At 39.5% G+C, this 25,118-nt stretch overlaps 1 protein-coding gene across 1 annotated transcript; it reads right to left on the minus strand.

Moving 5' to 3' along the window:
* Nucleotides 1-1,767: 1,767 nt before the first annotated feature.
* slc2a1b (solute carrier family 2 member 1b) lies at nucleotides 1,768-24,630 on the minus strand. The gene is made up of 10 exons (XM_044348318.1): nucleotides 24,204-24,630; nucleotides 12,957-13,052; nucleotides 8,593-8,753; nucleotides 7,730-7,970; nucleotides 7,436-7,598; nucleotides 7,000-7,187; nucleotides 6,630-6,734; nucleotides 6,172-6,273; nucleotides 5,856-6,059; nucleotides 1,768-4,765 (listed from the first exon to the last, which is right to left on the minus strand). Exons 1-10 carry the CDS (start codon nucleotides 24,216-24,218, stop codon nucleotides 4,565-4,567), a joined length of 1,476 nt encoding a protein of 491 aa, XP_044204253.1. The 5' UTR covers nucleotides 24,219-24,630; the 3' UTR covers nucleotides 1,768-4,564.
* Nucleotides 24,631-25,118: the final 488 nt, after the last annotated feature.

A 25,118-nucleotide genomic window follows, 5' to 3' on the forward strand; every position in this document is an offset into this window, starting at 1 on the left:
TGTTGTGTAATAGGTTAAAGGAAAATGTGAGGGTTTTTTTATTTGTAAGACACGGACACAGATAAAAGATCTCGGCAGGGTATAGGTGGATACTGTTTCAGAAAGAGAGAAACTGTGAATTAAGCTCTGAGGAATAATCTTATATTTCATGTATTGCCACCTTCAAAGACTTCTTTGAAGCCAGAGAATCACATCTGGTCACTCAGATAGTGAAAAAAAAAATCACACTGGTTTATTTATATATTTGTCTTGTTGAAAAATGCTTGTAGGCCTGAAGAAACCCATAAATAACACTATAATACACTTCTTTATTGTAACTGTCTCATATTGTTGTGACAAAATAATCTTAGCTCAAAGGTACGCTTACTAGCTTTTTGGAGCTTTAAACTGGATCTCACAGTCTTGTCAAGTCACTTTTATTTATATACTGTAGCCAAAAATCTAATTCACACATTTCCCTCAAAGGGCTTTAAAATCTGTACAACATATTTTATAACACTCTGTCCTTAGACCCCCGAAACACCCTTTAACAGGGAAAACCCTCCAGAAGAGCAACATACCTTCCTCCAGGACTGATGGATGTGCAATAGATGGGTTTTTTTTAAAAACCTTTTCTCATTCAGGTGAGTTTTTCTGAGAGCGATGCTCTCTTTTTCACTTTCCCCACCCAGATGTATCATGCCTGACCAAGAGATTGAACCCTTCTCTAACCTTTAGGCCACCAAAGATGTGCAGATGAAATAACGCTAGCAAAAAATGGAGAAACAGAATGACAATATGAGGTAGATAGACTGTAAACATGTATGAATATGATATATATGTTACATACTGTGTATATAAATACGGATAAGAACAAAACCATTAAAAAGACAAGCATAATTAAAATTTAAGAAAAGGTTTTCTGATAAAAGTTATCATTTCTTAAAGTGATTTAAAAGATGCTACAGATACAGATGTTGGTCTGAGATACTCAGACAGGGATAGAAGGTGTGGCTGAGTTTACTGGAGGATGAAGATCCAGATCCAAAACATCTTCCCCAGCTAAAGGAGCCAGCTCAGGTCATATTCTGTATGACCATGTTATTACATGAGCAAAGTGATATAGTTTATTTGATGACACCTGAGCCAGCTCCATTCACTGAATAAGACGTTTGAGCTTAGATTATTTAATTACACACACTTTTCCCATCCTCAACTCTTAAAGACGCTATTATGGATTCTTTTGCATCAACAACGGATCAACGACAAATGACTTTGTGACGGTGACGAGGTGTCGTTCCGTGGTGACAAACCTCAGAGATATTTATCACTCGACTCAACAGTTCCTCTCATTTTTACACATTCATTTAACATCTTTAAGCTCATTGTTTTGGGTTTTGGTTTTTGCTACCTGCATCAGCACCGAACTGCAGACATAGAAAGTTAGCGACTAGCTGGTGAACATAGTGGAGCATTTCACTACTAAATATCCAGATATTTCCTCCAGAATTTGGTGGAGAACAAAAACAGCAAAAACAAAAGTGACTATTGGACTTACATTCATCTGGCGGCCAGAAGCACAACTCCAAATGAATGCAAGTGTTGCTGTGTGTCTGCTGGATGTGTAAAAAATTCACCAAATCAACTTTATAATCCAAGTAATAATCCAGTAATATGTTGAGTTTACAGCTTGTTTCTGCTGCCACAGTGTGGCCAAAACAAAAAAAAACTCAGTTAAATGCAAGTTTAACTCACACAGAAGCAACAAATTGATCCAAAAACATCTCATCTGTATGCATGACTTCTTTTATTCATCCATTAAATCACTTACACAAGACCATAGAACCATTCAGGACATCATCCATCACAATTTATATTTCTCCAACACATTCTGACACCATGCACACAGATCATTTTTTTATTACAAACATTAGAATATGCTCTGTGCACTAAAAAGAAAACACTACCGAATGCATATCATTAACACAATCCTTACATGTAAAATCTGAATTAAAGTTATTAAAGTATTATTAGGCCACAACTAATCTTTAGGGTATCAAATCAAGAGGGAATAAAAGTGTGGAAGCTAAATGCATAGAGATGTACAGCACTACAGTGATAATCATTAATTTATCTATCCAAAAGGTTTTAAAAGATTTGATTCATAATTTGGAGTGGGGTGAGGCTGTAGTGTGTCATATTTACATCACGTTGCGTGTTTAGACCACCGACCTGTGCCATAAGGAGATTTAAGAAATCGAATGCCCAAGCAGAAGTATGAATCAACAGTATGTACATTACAATACAGCTATTTGCAACAAACATCGGTCTGTGTGGGGAAGTGCATCTTTATTTTGTCTGCTGTCATTGGCAGTGTTGGCGGTGCCATTACGTGATTCTGCTGGTGAAGATGTGTGTGAACGCCACACAAAAAGGCACAGAGCGGATGTCACAGTGCTTTCCAGGACAGGCAAGAAGGTCACCCATCATATGACATACTATACTATAAAGATCTACTATATACAATAATTAACAACCTGTTTTGGAATGATGAATTTTGACAACAGGGTTGGATTTGGATCAAAGTCTTCATTAGACTATGAATATTATCGTATTAATTTACAACTGACCTGTGTGTTAACACACACAACTAAATGTGCTCTATACAAGACCAAGAAAAAGATATGAACAAATGATACAATCCCATTTCAAAAACATCAAGTAATCCATCAGCAGTACTTCAGTCTCTCTTCAGTACAAAGAACAAAAAAAAAAAAAAACAACTGAAACAAGCGGTGTTTGTTTCAGCAACAAAGAAATATCACTGTGAATAATAAAGTGCTGCTAAAAAGATAACCTTCTTCAAATAACGTATTTAAAGAGAAGAAAGTTTCGAAGTGATACAGCAGTCATAGACAGCTACTTGTACAGCTAGGCGGAGTGAGCCAGACTACATAGATTTCACCAGCAGCTGTATACCATACAGCACAGACAACCGAAAGAGAGAGCTAAACATTACTGCAGAATTCAGTGCACGAGGCGAAAAAACAGGCCTTGCACAAAAGCAACAAGTGTCCACTACATAGGACAGATAATGGACATAATGGTGTGCAAGGAATACTGGGATTTTGAGTGACAAGCACTTTCAGGACAACTAAAAACCTTTTGAAAGAGACTGACATTCATTTTTGGTCCCCATTATTTCTTTACTTCTTTCATTTTTCTCCGTAGTTGTCACAGAGCAACTCCCATTTGTGTGAGAAAAAAAAAAAAAAAAACGGACAGCTCTCGAGTCGATTCACCAGACTGTCGAAGCTCCGCAGATAATCTCAACTCAGAAATACTTAAGTGAAGATCCTCCATTGAAGCTTTCAGTCTGGATCAAGCCGGTCTGACCTGAAACTCAAACTGATAAAGGCTGAAATGGAGGCAGACGAGGCTTGATTGTTTTAGACAGGCACTTAAACCCACCAATGTTCTGGTTTTGCGAGACAGATTTTGGTTTTGTGGCTGCTGATTGTGAGCGTTTACTTATTTCGTGTCATGTTAAAACGGATGAAAGATTTATTTATTCAACTTCACTGCCGAGTCGTTGCTCTGTATCTGATCTGTACAGATATTGTTCTTTCTTGCACATACCCACTTTGATATGAATGTATTGCTAAAGAGGAATGGTGGAAAAAAAATACATAAATAGCGGATGAATTTTCTTGATACGTTATCGGGAACACACTGAAACTGATTTGTATTCGTGGCTGAAAAATCTAAAAAATAAAATGACAAAAGAATAAGTAAATAAGTAACAAATATGTGTAATAGGTGGCGTGTTACCATTAATCTAAAAAAAATTAATTGAGGATATTGAAATCCTCACAGCAATACGCCAACATATCACAGTGTGTTTGTTTACACTCAGTAACATTCTCTGAAAAAAGGTACATATACACAACTTACAACTCCTTATCAGTGGCGACCTTTTTTTTTTTTAAAGGGTGGTGCTCCATCTGGTGGAGGGAAACAAAGTCGAGCTGTGCAGAATCTACAGTGCTAAGAGTCTACAGTGATACAGCATTACAGTGTGATCAATAAGAACAAGTATTTTGCACAGTGACGCTGATCTCTATAGCTACCGCGCTCTTTTGGCAGGTAATAAGAAACTGCATTGTAACAGGCTACAAAGAACATAGCATAAGCACATATCAGTAATATATTCAGTGAAAAAGTTATTAAAAAAGGTTGTTTGACTGATGCAGACACACATTTTCCTTCTTTAAAATATCTTTAAAATATTTAAAAAAAAAAAAAAAAAAAAACCTTCCCAATCTATCCTCAACTGCCCTCTCCACATCCACCAGGTGATATTGCTCATCAAGTTTCTGTTTCTTTGCGTGACACGAGAGGAGCAGCAGAAGACGTCATGTTGGAGAATCACACAGGGCTGCTCTGTGTTTGGTAATGACCCCGAAATGTGGTGACAGTGAGAAAATTATTCTACCAATGGATCTGTCTACTTCTAGTTAGTAGACCCTTCTCGTTCCGCCTCGGTCTGAGAAAGAGTTTGTTAAGAGAGTTAAGAGGCGGTCACTCAGAGCTGAGAGTCAGCTCCCAGGCTGTTGAGCTCCTCTGGCGAATGCTTTTCGCCTCCGGTGGCGGCTGTCTGGCGGAAACCGGCCGCGATCTCGTCGAACGTCCGGCCCCTGGTCTCCGGCACCTTGAAGTAGGTGAAGATGAAGAACATCAGCAGCAGCAGGGTGAAGATCACGAACACGTAGGGGCCGCACAGATCCTGTAAAGAGAAGAGAAAGAGGAAAAACAATTATCTAGTGGCGTCCTAACAGGGTTCAGCCTTTAATCATATGACAGTGAGAAAGTAAGATGAATATCATTGAAAATGTAGATTTCACAGATACTGTAGAGAGCTAAATTAAATGTCATGACTTTCAGGCTGTAGTAGTATTAAGGAACTAAGCCTCTTTTCCTACTTGCATGTCTATGTCGTCTTCTTCTTTAATGCATTGTGAATTAATTATTTCAAGTATGATCATTATGATGATCAAGCTGCCTGTTTCCAATTCTGTGGAGACTGAGGCAACTTTCCAGGACAATTTCTAATTAATTTTTTTAAAGGTTTTTAATGGTGATGGGTCAAAGTAGACTGATTCATCTCCCTTGTGTGACTATCGCAAGCATGTACGTTAAATGTAGTTGCTTTCCCGTCACACATTCAACAATTATGCCCCATTTCGTCTTGGTGATATCCCAGATTTGTGCATCACAACCAAATTTTTTGATTTTCAAAACTGCGGGTGATTGTCATTATGACTGACGTTTGTAGAACTATATGAAAACGTGAGAGAGGATCGATTTTGCAGGAGAAAAAGGCTTTTTAACTTTTAAAATCATACATGGTGAAAATTTGTCATAACTGAAATTAAAGCCTATATGTGTAATTTGTGTTAGGACATGTAATCTGAGGGGAAAAACATATTTTATTTTAGGATTAAACTGTAACACACATTATAATGTCACCATCTACATACAACACATTGAATCATTATCATTCACTCTTTCCCTCTGCCATACTTTTCACTTTTAATTATTACTGTCTAATTCTAACTATATTATATATTATTATTAATTATTATATATATTAAGCATTATTAAGCAGCGGATAATTTGATTGGTCACAACTGGTGGGTTTCGGCCTTAATCAGTCGGAACAGAACAACTTATCAACCAATCATTCAACACAGTGTGATAAAAGGGTGAAAGTGTATTTTACTTATAGTGTGAAATGAGGTGGCCATCACAGAGAAGTGACTAATTGTACTAAAAAAATGTTACAAATACAAGATCCAGTGTATTCTTCCACTCACCTCTACATACTGGAAGCCCATTCCCACTATGAAGTTGGCAGTCCAGTTGGAGAAACCAGCTACAGCGATGGCTGAAGGCCTGGGTCCCTGGGAGAACAACTCTGCCACGATGAACCAGGGGATGGGACCCGGTCCGATCTCAAAGAATGCGACGAAGGCGAAAATGGCCACGATGCTCAAATATGACATCCATTTGAGTTGGTCCTACAAGAACAAAGCACAAGTATGAGGTTATTTTCTGGCAACTACCTCCAGCGAGTCATTATTTTAGAATAATTACAACATCAAAGCATGTGTTTGTTGAGGAGAAACCTACCAGCAGAGCCAAGGCAATAGTCATCAGGACGGCAGATCCGGCCATTCCCAGCAGCCCCAGCAGGTGCAGAGACCTGCGTCCTGCACGCTCCACGACAAACAGCTACAGCACAAAAAAAAAGAGATGGAGAATAAGAAAATAAGAAAGTGATTCAACCTATCCTTTACTGCTCAATAAAGCTTCTATATTTGCTACTCTGAACTCTGAGGACTCATCCTAAGGAAAACACTCCAGTGCACCAAGAGAGGAGATGCTTTTTACATTTTTAGCAGCAGCAACAAAAGCTGAGACTTGACACCGTTTGACTGCCAAGTGATCCCACAGGAATGACCAAATTACCACACTAACTATAATTTCTGGGTAAAAATGTTGCCATAACTCGATGCTGTTGACACCTTTTACCTTTCTATACTGTGATGATTCTGCTATAAACGTAAAAAGGTTTACGTTGTACTCACCGACACCACAGTGAAAGCTGTGTTAACGACACCGGCTCCGATGGTGGCATAGACCGGCTGCTCAACTCCGGCTTTCTCAAAGATACGAGTGGAGTAGTAGAATACCTAAAAATATGACAACCACAGAGAGTAAACATGAGGGAGTTTACTTTTTTTTATTTATTTTTTTTACACAGTTGACATGTCGATATGTTGAGGATGTCTTCCTCTGTTTCTGATGTAGCTGTGTGTGATGTAGTGTGAAACGTGTATGAACGTGTAGCGAGCATGTCAGCGAAAGTGATGCTTTGGTTTCGGTGTCTTTTCTTCAGAACATCGATGACAGTTTTCAGAGTGGATAATGATATAATGTCTGGGCCTGGAAACTCACAGCGTTGATGCCAGACAGCTGCTGGGAGAGCTGCAGGATGACGGCGATGAGTAGGGGCTGGCGGTAGAGGGTCGAGCGGAACAGTTCGGGGATGGTCACCTTCTTCTCCCTCATCATCTGCCGGCTTTCCTCTTTCATCTCCTGCATGTCGGCGCTCACGTCTGTGGTGCCTCTGAGCTTCTTCAGCACTGAGGGGTGCAAAGAAAAAGGTGTCTGCTTTTTTACTTCTGCTTTTCTTTGTCACCTTGTTTCTTTTTGTTAACATCTTTGGACATTTTAGAAACCCGTTGGAATCTGTGATGACTATTGAAAGTTGAGAATCCTTTTGAATTTTAGGATAGAAATATCTCAGTTATCAAAATGTCACCTCACAATAACAGCTTCACATTTTAGACTCTGTAACCTCTTTTGTGTTTTGTTTTGTGTGTGAACCTACCAGTCTTGGCCTTGTTCTCTTCATTTTTGTTGATGAGCAGAAAACGAGGGCTCTCAGGGCAGAGAGGCAGCAGGACACACTGCAACAAAGCGGGGAGGAAGATGAAGGCCAAGAGGAGCGGCCACAATTCAGCGTTGCCCATGATTGACTCCAATCCAAACACCTACAAAAAAAACCAAGACACACGTCACACAATGCACGCATTTGTAAAAAAAATAACCTGCACAAAATCAACAAGGTTGTATTGTTACAATGTTACAGTGTTATGAAAATATACAGCTACTATCCACCGACCTGTGCGATGAGGATCCCCAGGACGATACCCAGCTGGTGGAGGGTGCCCAGCGCTCCTCGTAGGGATGTTGGAGAAACCTCGCCCACGTACATGGGCACGAAGCCTGTGGAGAGGCCGGAGTAGAGGCCCACCACAAAACGACCGATGATCAGCATTTCCCAGGAACTCGCCATCCTTGAGAAACCCATCAGAGCGGCCGACACGAAGGCCAGGACGTTGGCCATGAGCATAGAGTTCCTCCTATAGGCAGCAGAGAACAGATTTAGCACATTTAAGTTAAACCCTAAATGTACAGATTTGCATTAATGTGTGTTTATACCTTCAAGCACAATAGTAAAAGTTGATATTTTGGAATTAACTTTCTTTGTTCATATACAGTTCTAATGTCCTTTATTTTAATCTTTATCGTGTGATTGTCATATACAGTTTTGTGTTATGTACTTTTTTTAGTTTTTTGTGTGAACCAGAAATAAGAATATGGGCTATAATCAATATATAATCAATATCATAACATTATGAAAAAGTAACTTCACACTAAATCCACTTTTTCAAATTAGAAAATTATATGTGAAATCATTTTATAAAGCTATCAACTGATCCTGGTCCTCATCTACAGTGTTCATTACAACATACAGCACATTTTGTAGTTCATTTATCATTTGATTATGTGTCTGGCACATATGCAAGCTAAAAATGGAGGGTTCAGCTGCTCTTTGAACTAAAAACCTTCTAACAATCACTCATCTCAGCTGTGATCTTTAATTTTCTACACCTTATATGGATGCACCACGGTCTGTTTCTTTTACAAAAGCCCGAGGCATGTGCTATTTTAATACCATCAAGGCTTTTGTTTACTTTTTACCTTCCGAAGCGGTTGACGAAGAGTCCGACGGAGAAGGAGCCGAAGATGCCACCGACGGAGAAGATAGAGACGGAGATGGACCAGATAGCTGTGAGGGCGCTCTTGGTGATGGGCTCCTGGTAGCGCTCGAACCATGTCTCGTTGATGAAGTTCTCGATGATCTGCCAAAGGGGAAGAAGAAAAAAAGTTGAATGTATTTTTTTGTAAAAATACACAAGCACAACCTGAATAAAAAGAGGATTCATCATTATAGTAGTGGTATTATGTCACAGTATTAATGTCATCATTACATTTGTATAAGATCTTCAGAGCCAGATGATGTGCTTTGTATAATTGAGCTTTTTCTATGTGGCCAGCAGATGGCAGCACTGTATGATGATAACTATTTCCTGGCAACCAGGAAGTTTACCAGACTGAGCCAAGTGTCAAGTTTCTGTTCCCCTCCCCCGCTCCTATTACAGATGACTATGTTGACAAACACACCCTGGCGACCTAGTGACGGGTAAAGTAGAACAACCCCAGCCTGTTAACATCACAGTGAGACCTCTCATATGATTCAGAAAGGTCACAACCCTGTCTGCAACCTCCCGTAACTCTGACCTCACCTCTGTTCATCATTACCACGCTCATTACCAAATGTTAACTCTGGCTCCGTTATACGCCTCTGTGATAGTGTAAGGTCACCCGTAGTTGTTTTGAAACACTTGGCTGTTGACCTAGTATCAAAACTTGTAATGCACTAGAGCTCGGTGGTGTCGTATGGAATACATGTTCTGCCTTTGCTCAGCAGTGTCCTTATCAACCAGTTATGAATAGTAAGGCTATCATCTCGTCAAGGGCTTTTCCATGGTGGAGGGATGCATATAGAATGACACTTTGACGTTATGAACACAGCACTTGGGTCAAACCCACTATCAACTTACACTCACAAGACCTTGCTCAGTGATATTACAAGTTTGTCATCATACCCTGTACTGTACCCCCTGACCTTCAGTGCATCACATCTACCCATAAAAAATCTGCTTTATTTAGAAGAACTCTTACTGAGCTCTGAGTTTGCACATTTGCAAGGAAGGCCAAGCTGTGACAAAAAAAACTCCCATGAATACAGAGTGCTTATAAAAAGTGAAGGTATTCATATTTTATTGTTTTACAATATTGAATAAAAGTACATTTAATGTGGCTTTTTTTTAACTGATCAACAAGAGTGACTCTACAAAGTGATCTAGATTACTGACAAATATAAAATATAGAATAAATGTTTGCATAAGGTTTAATACAACACACCATGCCAATTGGCTTCAGAAGTCACATAATTATTTAAGTGGGGTACGGCTGCAATTAATGATTATTTTCATCATCGATTAATCTGCTGATCATTTTTGAAATTTCTTAGAGCCCACAGTGATGCCTTCGATTCGCTTGTTTCATCCAACCGTCCGTCCAGAAGATATTCAATTGACTGTTATATACAGTATGTCCAAGAAAAACCACATTCTCACATTTAAGAAGCTGGAACCAGACAATTTGTGGTATTTGTGGTCGACTAATTGACTAATCGTTGCAGCTCTAGCTAAAGCAGAGATCACCCGTGTGTGGTCGAAGCGGTTTCGGTTGTTTGTAGAGTAATACACGTGTATCTGGTTTTTTTTTCTGTTGATTAGAGTCAAAAAAGCCACATTTGGCAGTGTATAGGAGCTATAATTATCAGGCTATATTGCTAACGTGACACTTTAACAACCACTGATCGGCAGACGGAAACCTGAATATCTAATCATGTTATTTTCTGCTTCCTCCGCAGTCTTCCTGTCAATAGACTGGCCTATATAGTCCAAACCACCTGCTGGCTCTAACCACACCATGAAACAAGCTGTCTATTCATGCTGTCAGGCTGTCAGCGTATGTTGTTTGATCTGGCTTGTGGCCAGGTCGTTAAGGTGAGCACTGTCTTCGTAGCACGCACAAAAACAACTTTAACAAATGAAATTATCTTTCTTCAATCATCTTTGAACAAGTGGCAAAAATAATGAATCCTAACCCTTCTTGGATTCAAATAGGTCCAAAAATAATCTAGCACACAGGAAGTGATGAACAGTATTTTATATATGTACTAGGGATTAAAGCAAGAAAAGATATGTGAGCCTGAAAAGTTGTCCAGGAGGAAATGTGTACAATGTATTGAATCAAGTATGACATGAATTTAAAACTGCTCTATGCCTGAAATCATGCATAGTGCCTAAGCGCTGTGTACTGCTTCAGCAACAGCATTTTAGTGGTTAGAATTCATAGCTTCAAGCTAAAGAAAAGTAAAACCTATAGAAACGAACTTCATCAACAGAAAAAGTGATCTCAGAAGAAGCAGAGAAGCCCTAACTACCAATTCTGTTTCCAGAATTTTAATACTAACAACAAGACAAAGATAATAACCCTTCCATTAAATTACTTCCCAAATAAGGATGTTTTTGCGGTGCGGAACCAGCAGATATGCAGGAGGGAGGAGGGACATCAAGCTGGATCAAGGCCCTTGAAAGAGCGTCTCTAATCAGAGACGCTCTTTGCACATTGCAAGGGCCTGCGTCACCAGCAGCGGCAGCAGCATCACTGCAGCCTTTACCGCAGCCTTTATCACGCACGGAGGGGAGAGAGGCGCTGGCGATAATCTCAAGTGTTGTTGCTGTATGAAAGTTTTATTTGTAAAACTATAGCCTCTTAAGTGGTCATTAGTAATAAAGGATTATGAGAGCCTGTGTTGAGTAACAGCTTGTTCCGTTTGCACGTGATACTGCTCAGACTTATGTGTATGTGTGTGTGTGAGAGAGAGAGAGAGAGACCTAAGCAGGCTATTTGGGGGGGGTTGTAAAGAGCTGGGAGGGCATGTTCACACTGGCCCAGTGTGTAACAAGCCGCATATTCACCTCCTCCCTCTCAATCTGCAGCCCCTCACTCAGCCACTCACAGGGCACTCGGCTGAGCTACGTGAACCTGAACACGTGCTGTTTTTCATGGTGGAGGCAAAGCTTTGCTACGCTAACAACTGAAGTGTTGTAGAGGAAACGCAGCGGATTAATTGTTATGAAATATCAGTGGGTCTTAATTACATTTCAAATACCAAACATTCCCAGCCTCTTTAAATGTGATGATTTGTCTGGTTTATATAATTGTTAACTGAATATCTTTTTATTTAATTATATTGAATTTGAAGACGTCACCTTGCAAACAATTAATCAATGAATTGAGACGATTGGCATATTAATCAGTGAAAATAATTCATCATTATCTGCAGCTCTAGACCGACTGCAGTCTGGTACATCTATAACTAATTCATATAACTTAATAAAAGGCTTTGTTACCACTGAGTCACACTTCTATTGTGTTTGCACAATCCATGACCATTGCAGTTTTTGCCTGAATGTCGTAAGGCCTTAAACGCCCTCTTTAACAACTACCTCCTGTTTCATTTTCCCTTAATGACGCAACAAGAATAAAAGATCATATTTCCAGCCAGACCCTCTCCTCTGTCTATTTCAGCTTTTTTTTTACTTTTAAGAAATGAGGGGACGCACTCGACCTTTCCCCGATTTTCAGAGACAACTGATGAAAGCTGCCCTCATTTTACGAAAGCATCCTTCACATCAAAGTCCAGGACAGCTTTGACAGTGTGATGATATTGGGTGAGCGGTTCAGATGAAAATCAAGCTGTCCTGACAGCTGCAACTGTAGATCACTGTGACAGTCAGGAGCAGCGCACCAGAGAACGCTGCGTATGTCAAAGGTAAATAAAAGGCAGAGCTCTGGATTGTCTGGCGACACACCTGTGACCTGTGGTCAGACAGCTGCGTTGCCACAGGGTGTGTTCAGACCAACGCAAACTGGCAGACATGCAATACAGTGTAGATATACTCCAGGAAATGAGTTTCTTAGGTGTACCTCTCTGTTAATAAAACCTACTTTAGATTTACTTCAGAGGGGGGCCTTTTTGTACTAACTTGCATTATCATGGGGACAGGTGGCTGTCTACCTGCTTCATTTAATTTCCTCCAAAACTCTTTGTCTAGATTTTTCCCAGCCTGCTGCCTGTCAGTGGAGGCCCATTTTTGGGCATGGACACGCTGTTTTACACAGGAATCACTGTCCTTGGATCTGACAGGCATGAATGCGGCTATTATTATCTCACCCTTTAACCCACCCGACTCCTACTTTCTGTCTTGTTCTCCAGTCCCATAAGGGAAGGAACACCAAGTGCTGGAATCAGCCTAGCTGAAATTGTGATCTATTGCGTGAATGATAAACAGACTCCAGATTTTTGGCATCTTGCTTGCTTGAGTACATCATTTCACATATATGCACACAGACACATATCTCACCTTCTGAGGGGCATTGATGACACCCGTGTTGTAGCCGAACTGCAGAGAGCCGATCACAGCTGCTCCGACACACATCATCAACGGGAACGTTATTTGCTGGAAGGGAGAATAGAGAGAAGAGGAGGAAGTGTTGTCAGTGAAGAGACCATTTTGGCAGGTTCTTTATACAACCATCCAATAGAGCTAGGATGAGTGAAAACAAATATGACCAAACTTGTATCTTTCCAGTTGCACAATATGTTTTTCTTGACAACAAATTCCCATGCAGATCAGTTTACAAAATGGAAATGAAATGAAAACGGATGCAAAATGTTTTTGGAATACAGCGTATACTGTCTTGCTGTATCACTGACTGACTTTGTCTCTTGCTGGTACGCCTCAGCAACCCTGGAAATATCTGACTTAAAGGGAAAATAACATGCTTTTTGAGATATTCTGTCATTTAAATGCTGTTATGATGTTTGATGTCTATATTAAACATGTGCAAAGTCCCAAAACTCTGAACACTCCATTTGCAAAGTTACCTGTATTTCCCCATTGAACTGACATCAGATTGCTTGTTTTACCTTTGTTGCTAACGTCGTTCGCATTGTACACTTGCATATTTTAGGAGCTAAAACAGCCCGTTTCAGCAGAGGCTGAACTGAGGAACTGCTTAAAAGGACCAGTATAAGACAAATAAGAGTTTTTAAAACTATAAATCATGAAAAGATATTCCAGTAGTGCCCCGGAATAAAAATATAGTCACGGAAATGTGCATGTTATGTCCTCTTTAACAGAATGTTCAGGTTGAGGAGCATCTAATTTTACCTTCGCTGCCTGTTCATAACCAGTATAATGAATGCTCTGTGAGAAATGTCCTAAAATATCCTGGAGATGTTTGGTATCAGGCCATGTTATGCAATACGGTGAAATCGGACTGCACATAAAAGATGTCTCATGACACCTAGAGGGGTATTCTCAAGAGAAGCAGAGAAGAGGTGGAGAGATGTATCTTTGAACAATGAAGCAATCAGACACTAGTTCCACGAAGGAGGGTTACTGAGTTATCCAGATAACTTTCCTGAGGTCATGTCTTCCCGCATCTCAGTCCAGGTTTCAGATCTGAGGGGCTTCCAAGTATAACTCAGCAGAGTTTATCCAGATAACTAAGTAAACCTGCTTCTTGGAACAGGTCCAGGTTGACCCCAGGTCTAAGCATGTTATTGTCTGTGTTCCTCTTCCTGTTATTACAGAGGTGATCTCGGTAAAGCCCGGCAGATTAGAAGTGATTTTCCTCATACCACGAAGTTAATAAACCAGAGCGGAGTATGTCGCTGTCTGTTTCCTCCTCTCAGACAGGAGAACAACAGCTCCAAGATATTATTTACCTTTTTTGTTGTCATCCATCCAAAGTTACTTTTATACTATATGTGTTTCAGTGAGGACGGAGAAATCACCTGAAACACTAGCGAGTCGTTGTTGCACGTACACCACGTTTTCAGATTTATCTACCAAAAGTGCACGTGGTCTCAAATTAAATATAGTGTTGACTACTTTTTCCATCTGTAATATCTCACCACCAGTCATCATGTTAGGGTGATGACTGTTTTTAAGTCCTGTGATTCATACCAGCACTTCGCCACAGTGATTCACATCAGATAAGTTTCTTATGATATGGCAACAAAGGATTTTTATCCTGTGGCAGACTCTTTACTTGCAGAGAAATGGGCAGAAATAGAACATATTTTTCCAAAGATCAAACCTACATCCTTTCGGTTATGTTTCTAATTTTACCTGTAGACCGTGTGTGAGAATGGACACAAACCCAGGAGTACCTGAAGTCCTCTGACCCACCAAGACATTAGATCAATGAATTAACAAAAAAACTGCGACAGCCCACATTTATCCTGGTGATGTGTCCTTCAGCAAGACAGTGTTCAGTCTATGTCTGCATTGCACTTGCACCTTTGCAAATGTGGCAGCACCTAATATAACTATAAGAAGTAGCAGTATTTTTTTAAACCTGCATTAACTGGGTTTTTTTTGCCCTCTTGGGGGCAGCAGAAACAAGCTGTAAACATAACATTGACATAATATTACCTTTTAGGTTGATATGGCAATTAGAAAACAGTTGCCTAGTTACACATCCAGCAAATATAAAAGCAACATTAGCATTATTTTCTGGCCACCTGGTGAATATAAGTCCAAATATTCACTCTTCTTTTGGCTATGTTTTTAGTCTCTGCCACCTCCTGAGTGCTCTGCACTTGCTAAATGCTCCATTATGTTCACCAGCTTCTTGCCAACTCTTTCACTGAAAACAGCTGCCTGATGCTTGGAAACGATGGTGATGAGAGCGGTGACATTGAAGTAAATTCGTGGAATGGAAAACCAAAACAATAACTTAAGAGACACTAAAACTCTGTTGAGCTGAAGGGGTTCATCGGTATGAGTGACCTCTTTCACACACACACACACCAGTAGACATGTGATTTATTGTTGATGAAAATTAAAAAAATATATTGAATATAGCCACTTTAAGTACTGATTCAGATTCAGTCAGACAACTCTGACTAAAAAACCCTGAGGCTGATTCACTGGAATTCCCATTTAAGTTTCCAAAGAAGAAGACAAATAAGGCAAACCGACCCCACCAGATTTCATTAAAAGAACAGTCTTTAGAAACTATTTGAAAGGATTATGCATGCTCCTTTGTAATATCAAAAAAAGTGCTTCAGGCTTCTTTTAAATAGCAGTATTCCTGGTGACAGGGGTAGCCTGGGTAACATGAGTCTACAAGGGTTTTTTTTTTTTGTTTTGTTTATGAGAATTCCTCCCCTGCATGAAGAACGAGGCGAGCTGGATGAAGAAAAAAAAAAAAGTCCTGTGTTTTTTTGGGTGCAGTCACTCCAGCGTGTTCGGTCGAAAAAGAGAGGCATGGACGCTTAAAGACCCACCTACGCTTCTGAGCCAATAAGGACTCTTGTTAGGAGGGTCAGCAAGTCCATGACAGGACTGTTTAGACACAGTATATAAACACACACATACACTTTTCAGCGTTGTGGGCCGGGCTCTTAAAGGAGCCACGTTACCGACGGGTAGACCAACCAGATCTGATGTCATTCTGTCACTGATTGGACATGAACAAGAAACAACACAAGGTTTCAATGAACTACCATCTGTTTTTGCCTTTTTTTACAAAGAAATCCTGTGTCTCTGGGAAAAGCCTTCGCTGGAGTCTGTTTGAGTTTTACTGTCTCTGGGGAAAAAAGCTGGAGTTATTTGCTATTGCTAATACTCCCTTAAATGTGGATGTTTGAATCCAGCTGCTGTCAACGTGGGGATGGCAGTGTGAATTCACTTCTTTGTGACATCTTTACCTTTAACCTACATACTAGGAGACCTCCCTCAGCCTGGCCTCAGGGCATACATACCGTTTACTGTTCAGAAGTTTAAGTCCAACATGTTGCAATCAAAATGTTTAGGTACATTTTTCATTAAAAATTTTCTTTAAAATGTGATAAATAGGCTTTCATCTACTATTACAGGAAATCTAAACGTTCTACTGTTAACTTTTATTCTACTGTCATATCACGGATGTCAGCCAAACCTCCCCTGCTCTTCTTTTGAATGCACTTCCTCTCTGGGGAAACATTGATGTCACACCCAAAAAACAATTTTATGATCACAGCCTCGAATTAACCACTGATGGCCAGTCCTCCTCTTGTGCATTAAGGACGACCTTTATAATGATAATAATACCAAACTTTATTTATATAGCACTTTTCTTAACAATGTTACAAAGTGCTTTACAAAAGAAAACAAAACCAAACAAGGAAGATAAAATAAGGCACAGAGGTAAGGACACGCTACCTTTGGCAGTACACTACCTTTGGTGATCGCCGTGCCACGTTTCACTCAGCAGCAGCTTTCATTCGTGTTTACATTTCTGAATGGAGCTTTTGTATTTGTTTACTTACACATAATGGCTTAGCTAGGCGTTCACAACCTTGCTAACGGCTCGGCGTCACACTACCATGCTAATCTACACGTGTAACCTTAAATCTGATTGCAGAAGTAAGAATTGACTCTCTTAGAACAATAAAAATGGAAAACTGACAACAACAAACAGGCCGGATAGAAAATGCAAAATGTCGCTTAGGAATTTGTTCACATTTTCACTATTTTACCTTCCGATTAGAAATGTAAAAAAAAGAAAAACTCTGGTTGGGCGTGGATACAACAGACGAACCCAAACCGGATTTGATTGGATGTTGGTGCTAATTTCCATCAATGCTTTTTTTTCTGACTAAATACATCAAATTTTGTAGCCTTGATGCTTAAAAAAATTAAGTATCTTTTAACACGATATCAGAGGTTAATTTAAGCATTTGACATACTGCATCAGCACCTGGTGTGTTGAAGGTTATAACCCTTCTCTCCTCTCATGACTTTACTTTATTTAAATGCTTCAGATTTTTTGATAAACCAGCATGCAAATCCAACCTCTTTGCATGTGAAAAGTAAACCATGTGATGCAGGTTGGCTGTTGGTAATAGCTTTGGTTGCTTGGCACCACAGACTCACTTCTCTTATTGGGTAAACACTAACACAGCCAACAAAGACTGATAGTGAACAAAGTCATTTGATACATGATACAGGTAGAAAGATGGGAAAATGTGCAAATATTAACAAACCAGCCCACACTCTACAATACTATTCCTTCTCTAGAAACCTTTATTGGATTACTGATAATGACGGAGTGAATTAGAAGAGCTCTTTTGTCCAAATTAGGATATTACGCAACCATATCAGCTAATATGTAAACCATCTTTCCAGTATTTATGTTTAAGCTGAGCCCCATCCAACATCTAAAACCTCTTTTAAACAGAAAATTGATCGATGAGATTCAACAAACATGACCCTGCTCTGATCACTAACCCTAAAAGTACATGTTCAGTTATTGAATGTGACACTTTCTTTCAGTAAATCACATCTACTTCCGCTTCAACACAGAGAACCTAGAGAACCACCAGGAAATGGTAACTTATGCTTTGACGTGCAAAGTCAGCTGACAGAGTGGTGACGTTAATCTTTTAAAAACATGAGGAGGTTGCGGTAAATGTCTTCTTTCAAGAAAATGACAGGGTTTGGCCACAACAAAGAATGTCAACAGGAAAGATACGGTGCTGCAAACAGCAAGTCTAAGTTAAAGTGAGGACAAGACACTTTAATATTTGAACTTCAACAAGACAGATGAGAATAGTTTTTAGGTGTACTGTAGTTGTTTAAAGAAACTAGATAATTTAATACATTTACCATTAGTTGTTCCCTAAAATGTGAGTGGTTATCTAGCCCCATGTTTGTGTCTGTAATGCTGGATTATTCTTGCAGTATGCTCAAACACTACAGTTGTGTCTCTTACTCCTCAAAGTAAAGCATAGCGGCTGAAAAAAGGGAAAGTATTTAGATAAGTATCTAAATAAGGATGATAAGGTGACTCTATACCTCGACACTAAACCACAATGCACCTCAATTTCAAGCCAACAGGATGCATCAGGGGACGAACGTAGAAGCTGTAGTTTCTAAATGACAAATATTAGTAACTGATAAACTCAGTAGATGACTCTCTTCCTGTGAGCTACACGGCCGATCCTGTTGTATCATTTTATTATAACACTACAAAGTTTGTGACTCACTGCTGAACTCGCAGAGGTTTTCCTTTAAAGGAGTACTGTCGGTGTTAAATTATTGAAAAGGAGAAAAAAAAAAGGCAGAAGCAGACTGCAATACGGCTCCTTTCAGTTCCTCCTTAACCACAGTGAGCCAGATTCTTGGTGATGGCCTACGCAGCGAGCATCACGTCCCTTCACACGTCACCTCTTCAGTCTCAGCTTACACAGCTGTGGAGAATCCAATATGTGCCTCGTCCTCACCTCCACCCGACTCCACCCCCCCCCCCCCCCCCTCTCTGCTCTATTAAGCTCCAATTCCTCCTCATCGTGACCTGTGTTGTGGGGACAGTTTCCAAATCATCTTGAATGTTTATTTTAACTTTTTCAGCGCAGAGATGGATGTAATCCACTGGATTAGCACAATTCAGACTGTAAGACACTGCTGTCATTAAAGTTCAGGCCCAAATACTATGCCTAAATGTAGTATTTTTAAAAAGACATCTTTTTATTTTATACATTTTTTGTATTACTGATTTTCCTGGGACTGCTATGTGATTAATAAAACACTTCTACATTGATAACTTTTGACTTCAATTCTGTTACTGTTGTACATTTGCGCTTCAGGTGATGTGCATTGTAAATAAACTGAAGTTTAAAAAGTGAAATTAGCATGAACTGCAAAGCAGAACAAAGGCATTGTGTTTCTGTAACAGAATATCTACCTCATTTCATAATTCTGATAAGATCCATCCTGCCATCCTGTATTTAAATGAATGTTCAGCCTGTGGCTTCTTTCAGGGCACAAAATTAGCACTGGCTACCAGCCAAATCCTGGTAAAATATGCAAGTGCTGGGTAGATTTGCTTCACTCACCGGCCAAAAAGCAATGGTAATCTATAGAGTGGCTGGTAAAATTTGAACATTCACTAGCCATTTGACTGGTAGACAAAAAAAAGTGAATTTTGCATCCTGCCTTCTTCTAAAGGGACGTAGCCCTGATCTCTATGGAAAAAAAACCCAGATGAATAATGTAGGAGGGATGGGCAGGTTTGCCTATGAAAACATACTTTTTACTTATTATTCAAACAACGTAGAACAATAAGAACACAGCTTATCTTTTTTGCGTGTTTGACCTTAAGCGTTCTCTATTGGCCTTAGAGAGATTATCTGTATGTGCTGTATACAACATTAGTAAAGACGACTGGAAAGTGTTTAATGCTAATCCGCCAGGGCCAGTGACATTCCAGCCTGTTGCAGTGTAATCAGATAAAAATGTATTTTCAGTTGTCTCTTTGTTTAGAAGGCTAGTGTTGCAAATACAAACAATAGGACTGTGGTGAGTGACATTTTTCATTGAGGTAAGAGACAGGATAAACAAGATTGTCATCATCAACACCAGAACATTTACAGGGAGGGAGAGTACAAAATACACGTACATAGCTATCATGGTAGTAGACACACCGAGGTAGAGGTAAAGTGTGTAATAATTGCATAATTATTAGATTAAAGAATGACTCCATCTCTGTTTTTTTTCTGGGTTGTTCAAATGGAAATGTCCACTCAGCTGTTAGCAAATAGCAGTAACCCCTCCCTCCTTGGAGCAGCAGCAACAGTGAGTGCTCCGTCTGTGTCTGTTAGCACCGAGCACCCAGGAAGAGCACCGGGCTTTGATCCAATGTGACATAGTGGCCAAACCGTATGAATATATAATGTGGTTTACATTTTGACAGGTCAACAAAGTATATTTCACATAAAGCTGCAATGATTAATCAATCATTTAATCAATCAACGGATAATAGAATAGTTGTTTAAGTCATTTTACAATAAGAAAACGCCAAATATTTGACAGTTCAGCTTCTCAAATAATAGTATAATAATACCTTTATTTATATAGCAGTTTGCAACACACAATTTAAAGCTAACAAAATGGGAGAATTGACAGTTTTTCCTTGTGTTACATTATAATAAATTGAATATTTGGGGGTTTTAGACAGTTGCTTAGAACAAAACAAGACAGCTGATGACGTCACCTTGAGCGCTAGACATTCTTTCACTGATATTCAGATGCATTTTTCAGTTTCCAGGTGTTTTGAGGCCAAGCAATTCATTAATCATAAAAATAAACTGTAGCTGCAGCTCTGATTCCACATGTAATAAATCCCCAGCAGTCTAATCTATCAATACTATTTTTGGATACTTAGGTTCTCAGTGCACAGGTCACATAATGCAGTAAAAGCCAAATGATACAGACAAGTTCAAACTGATTATACACCACCATCAATGAAAATAAACGGATGTGTGAAAGTCAGAGGTGAGGCCAAAGATTTAAAGGTCGAACACAGACGTTAAACCCCTCATCAGCTCTGATTTATGAAATCTGGCAGCTGGTGGTTCATGGGGGGGGGGACTAGCTGTCCCTGCATCTCCTCCATGTGAACAGTGATCAGTACAGTATGCACCAAGCCATCGGGTTTGCTAAGAAAGTGAATTAAACATGCACTCTTGCTTGTTCATTTCAATTAAAACCCCGCTAGATCTCTTAATCCCAACTTTTGCAGCAAAGCCTCATTATGCCTCATTAGAGCACGGCTGACAGTCACACTATAAGATATACTGAAGGGAGCTAGTCATGCAGATGAAAGTAAATCTAGAGGACTGTCTTAAGGAGGGCAGGAGTTGGCAGATGGCTGAAAAGCAGTGGATGGAGAGGAATTAAGCCTGTGCAATTAGGTCTGTACAATGTGAGGCTGGTCGTTGGCTCTGGACTCTAATCAAAATACCTGGGCTGTCAAGTCTGTCAGGAAGCAGATATTTGGAGGCTTGTCTCATTCTAAACACACCAGGTCAACTGTATGCTTGACCCCAATTACCATTTTTACTCTTTGTCGAGGAACATAAGAGGGCCGGGGTGAGTTTTCAGCACAAAACAAAGCCGTTTGTTCAGAATTAAGCTCTTTGAGATGGCTAGGAATGTGAAGTTAGACATCATTAACGTCATGTTTTGGTGCAGAAGCTGTGTGATTAGGGTAAACAACGTCACTATAATTAGACTACAGCAGCACTGAGAGAATTGAATTGAAATGTGAGTGAAAAGTAAGAAATTAAAATCTGTAAGTCTGTGCTTCTATAGCTGAAACAACTGCACAGTTCATAAACATGGACCAAGCCTATTCTCTGAGAACAGGACCACACCTCTACCGAAACAATAGTTGCTTGGGCAGGTTTTAATACAAACACTTTATTAAACAAAAGCATTCTCACTTCCCTGAATAATTATTACTTCTAACTAGTTCTACAACTTCCAACAGTATGTTATCCTTTCCTGTGAACCGGCATCACTTGCTGCAGTTTCCGCATACTTGACTTCATCTGCACACACCTAGGCAACACCGTGCACGAGCCAGGTATGAAAATTCTGACCCCTAAGATGTTTATTAGCCTGCGCTCAACTGCTGTTTAACTACACACAGCACTGCTAGCAACACTGGAAGCAACAAAACATAAAAGAGGGGGGCGAGGCAAACATCCTGGGAAGGAAAGAGTCAAGGCTTTTTGACACCGCAGGGTCGGCTATTACGTATTCCCTCGGTGGACTCTCACTCTCTCTGGATATCTGTTGTGTTGGTGTCACAGCGGAAACTGGGAACAGAGAGGACCATTCCCATCACGTCCACACAGCAAACCCACCCAGCACAACATGCATGTGCAGGGATAAAATAACAACAGCTAGGGAAACATTTTCTGACCACTGTGTCAGACTGAGCTGCACTGCACTGCTCTACTAGGCTTAACTTACACTAATGAGGAAGTAGAGGGAGAAAGAAGAGTGACGTCTTTTAGTGTACGTGCCGAATTGTACTGTAGGTCTGTGTATGTAACAGAGACCACAAGTTGCACTAAAACAGAGACAGTATTATCAGATACCAGATAAGTCACATTTACTTTCTGAGCAATGAGCATCACGGTCTATAAAAAAAGACACAGTACAGTACAACACTGATACCTCGCCTGTAGAGCAACTATCTACTGTAGATCGAGTTTGGATGCACTAGTAAAACAATAATGGTTTAATTGTGTTTCTTTGATACTCAGAATTGCATTTATGACCGCAACTAACCTTTATTTTTGTGATTAATCAATCAGTGAGTCTAATAAAATGTCAGAAAACAGCGACTAGTAACTCTCATGAGTTCTCATAGCCCATGATGATGTTTCCAAATGTCTTGCTTTGTCCGTCCAAAACTAAAAAACACAGACTTAAACTGTTAATCAGTGAGTCAATTCACAAAAAATCCTTGATAAATAGTTGAAGTCATTTGTCATTTGGGGGCTCCATTCTCTCAAATGTGAGGATTTGCTACTTTTCTCAGTTTCTTTTCATTTTAAATAGAATATCTTTGGATTTTGGATGCTTGGTCAGACAAAAACACAACATTTAAGAACATCACCTTGGCCTCTGAGAACTTGTTTGTACTTTACTTTGATTATTTCAATTACCTGCTACTTAATATGTAATCAACTAATCAATTGGTCAATAAAATGCCCCAAAAGAGTGAAAAGTGTCCATCACTGTTTCCTAAAACCTACAATGATGTGCTCAAATATCTCCTTTTGTCCCGAAGCAATACATTATTTGTAATGGAGTTGTTGCATTGTGACTTTAACTTAAGTAAACGGTCTGAATACTGAATACATCCATCACTGGTCTTAGCTTAAGGCACAGTTATAAAAGACTGCGGGGTATGAATAGCTCATGACAAACTTTAGTCACTAAGCCTTAAACTACAGTCTACAGTGACATAATACTGCATAATACCCCCCAAACACACATAGAAACACACACACACACACACACAAGAAAACTTTACAATAAAACTAGAAGAAAGTTAAAATTTCACAGAAAAACTATTGATTCTTATGTAGAGAGTATATGGATATATTTTGTAATAAGTGCAATCACACACTGGAATACTAAAATAACGTAAAGTACGACTTTGCAATATATTGATATATCGATATTGTGATATGAGACTAGATATCGTCTTAGATTTTGGATATCGTAATATCGTGACACTACTGAAGTGGCATCTTTTCCTGGTTTTAATAACTGCTGATGTAATTGCTGATGTAATTTTCTGAACTTACCAAAAATCTCATGGTGTAAATCTTTTGGGAAAGCACCAACAGTCATCCCCACATTACTGTCGCGATAACAATATCGTGATATTTGGTCAAAAGTATCGTGATATTTGTTTTTGTCCATATCGCCTAGCTCTTCACGTAAAGGAGGTAGTAAACTGGCGCCAAAAAAAGTACGATAATGTCAATTAAAACTATATTAAGTGGCAGCTGAGAGTCAGAAACATTACTGAATAATAACGACGCAACAGATTTGATTAATATCAGCTGTATCGTTGCTGCTGACGCTCCGTCATGCCACATGTGGAAGTGCCTCATGGTTAAAAAGTGAACTCGATGAACTCGTTGGTTAGTAGAAACACACGCACACACGTACAGACTTTGACAGCAAAAAACCCGACAGGTTTGACAGGATTTCAAAAGCTTGTTTGTGAGTCACAGTTATAAATACCTTTCCTGAGTCCATGGCTGCACTGTCAAGGCAAATATCTGCTCTTCTTTGTCTTCGTGTTAGTTGAAAGGCGATGCAAGAACTTCCTTGGGGTCTCCCGGTGGTCCCGTTCAGAAGGCAGTCATCTTTAAGAGTTTTCTGCTCCGTTGAAATGACTTCAAAACTTCAGTCGAGTGTTTGTTTTCTTTAAGGAAGTCACTATAAAGTGGCTTTTTGTTTTTTTAAAAACAAAAAGCCTCACTTGGAGGTCGGATCTGTTTCTGTCTCTCTTTCTCTCTCTTCTTTCTCTGTCCTGTGTCGTTATATTTCAGAGCTCCTGCAGCTTTAACTCACAGCCTCATGGATGTGAAAAGTCGTCCAGGATGTAGTTTTCTAACCGCTGCTGATGTGGTAGTAGGTACCGCCTGTCTAGCTTTATGAAAACTAGTCCTTGTGGACATACTGTTAATATATTCGTCGTGCTGACGCAATTTTGTGGGATGTGTCCCTGGAAGCCCATCCTTCCTTTCAGCCAATGACAAAGCTTCTGTATGATTAATACAGCACTGCTGGCTGACGGAAGAAAGGCAACTTCAGGGGAAAAAACCCTCTTAAATCACTGAGCAATAAGTGCCATTCAATTTAAAAATATATTATAATGCAAACGAACTAAAAGTCACAGTTTGTTTAAAGGTTTTCTTCAGTCATGAATCACTTTTTCAACTCTTAAGATACTGACAGTGGAAACACGTGATTTTCTCAATATAAAGCCAGATTTATTTATTTTTTTAATTTTTTTGGATAAAAATTACATTTTCACTCAAAGAATGAGACCACACAACATGATGAAGAGGTCATTAGTGCACTATACATATACTATACATGTTGTTTTTATATAAACATGGACATAAATAAATGTTCATACTTTATATGCAC

This window comes from Thunnus albacares, chromosome 4, assembly GCF_914725855.1.
Source record: "Thunnus albacares chromosome 4, fThuAlb1.1, whole genome shotgun sequence".
Lineage (NCBI taxonomy): Eukaryota > Metazoa > Chordata > Actinopteri > Scombriformes > Scombridae > Thunnus > Thunnus albacares.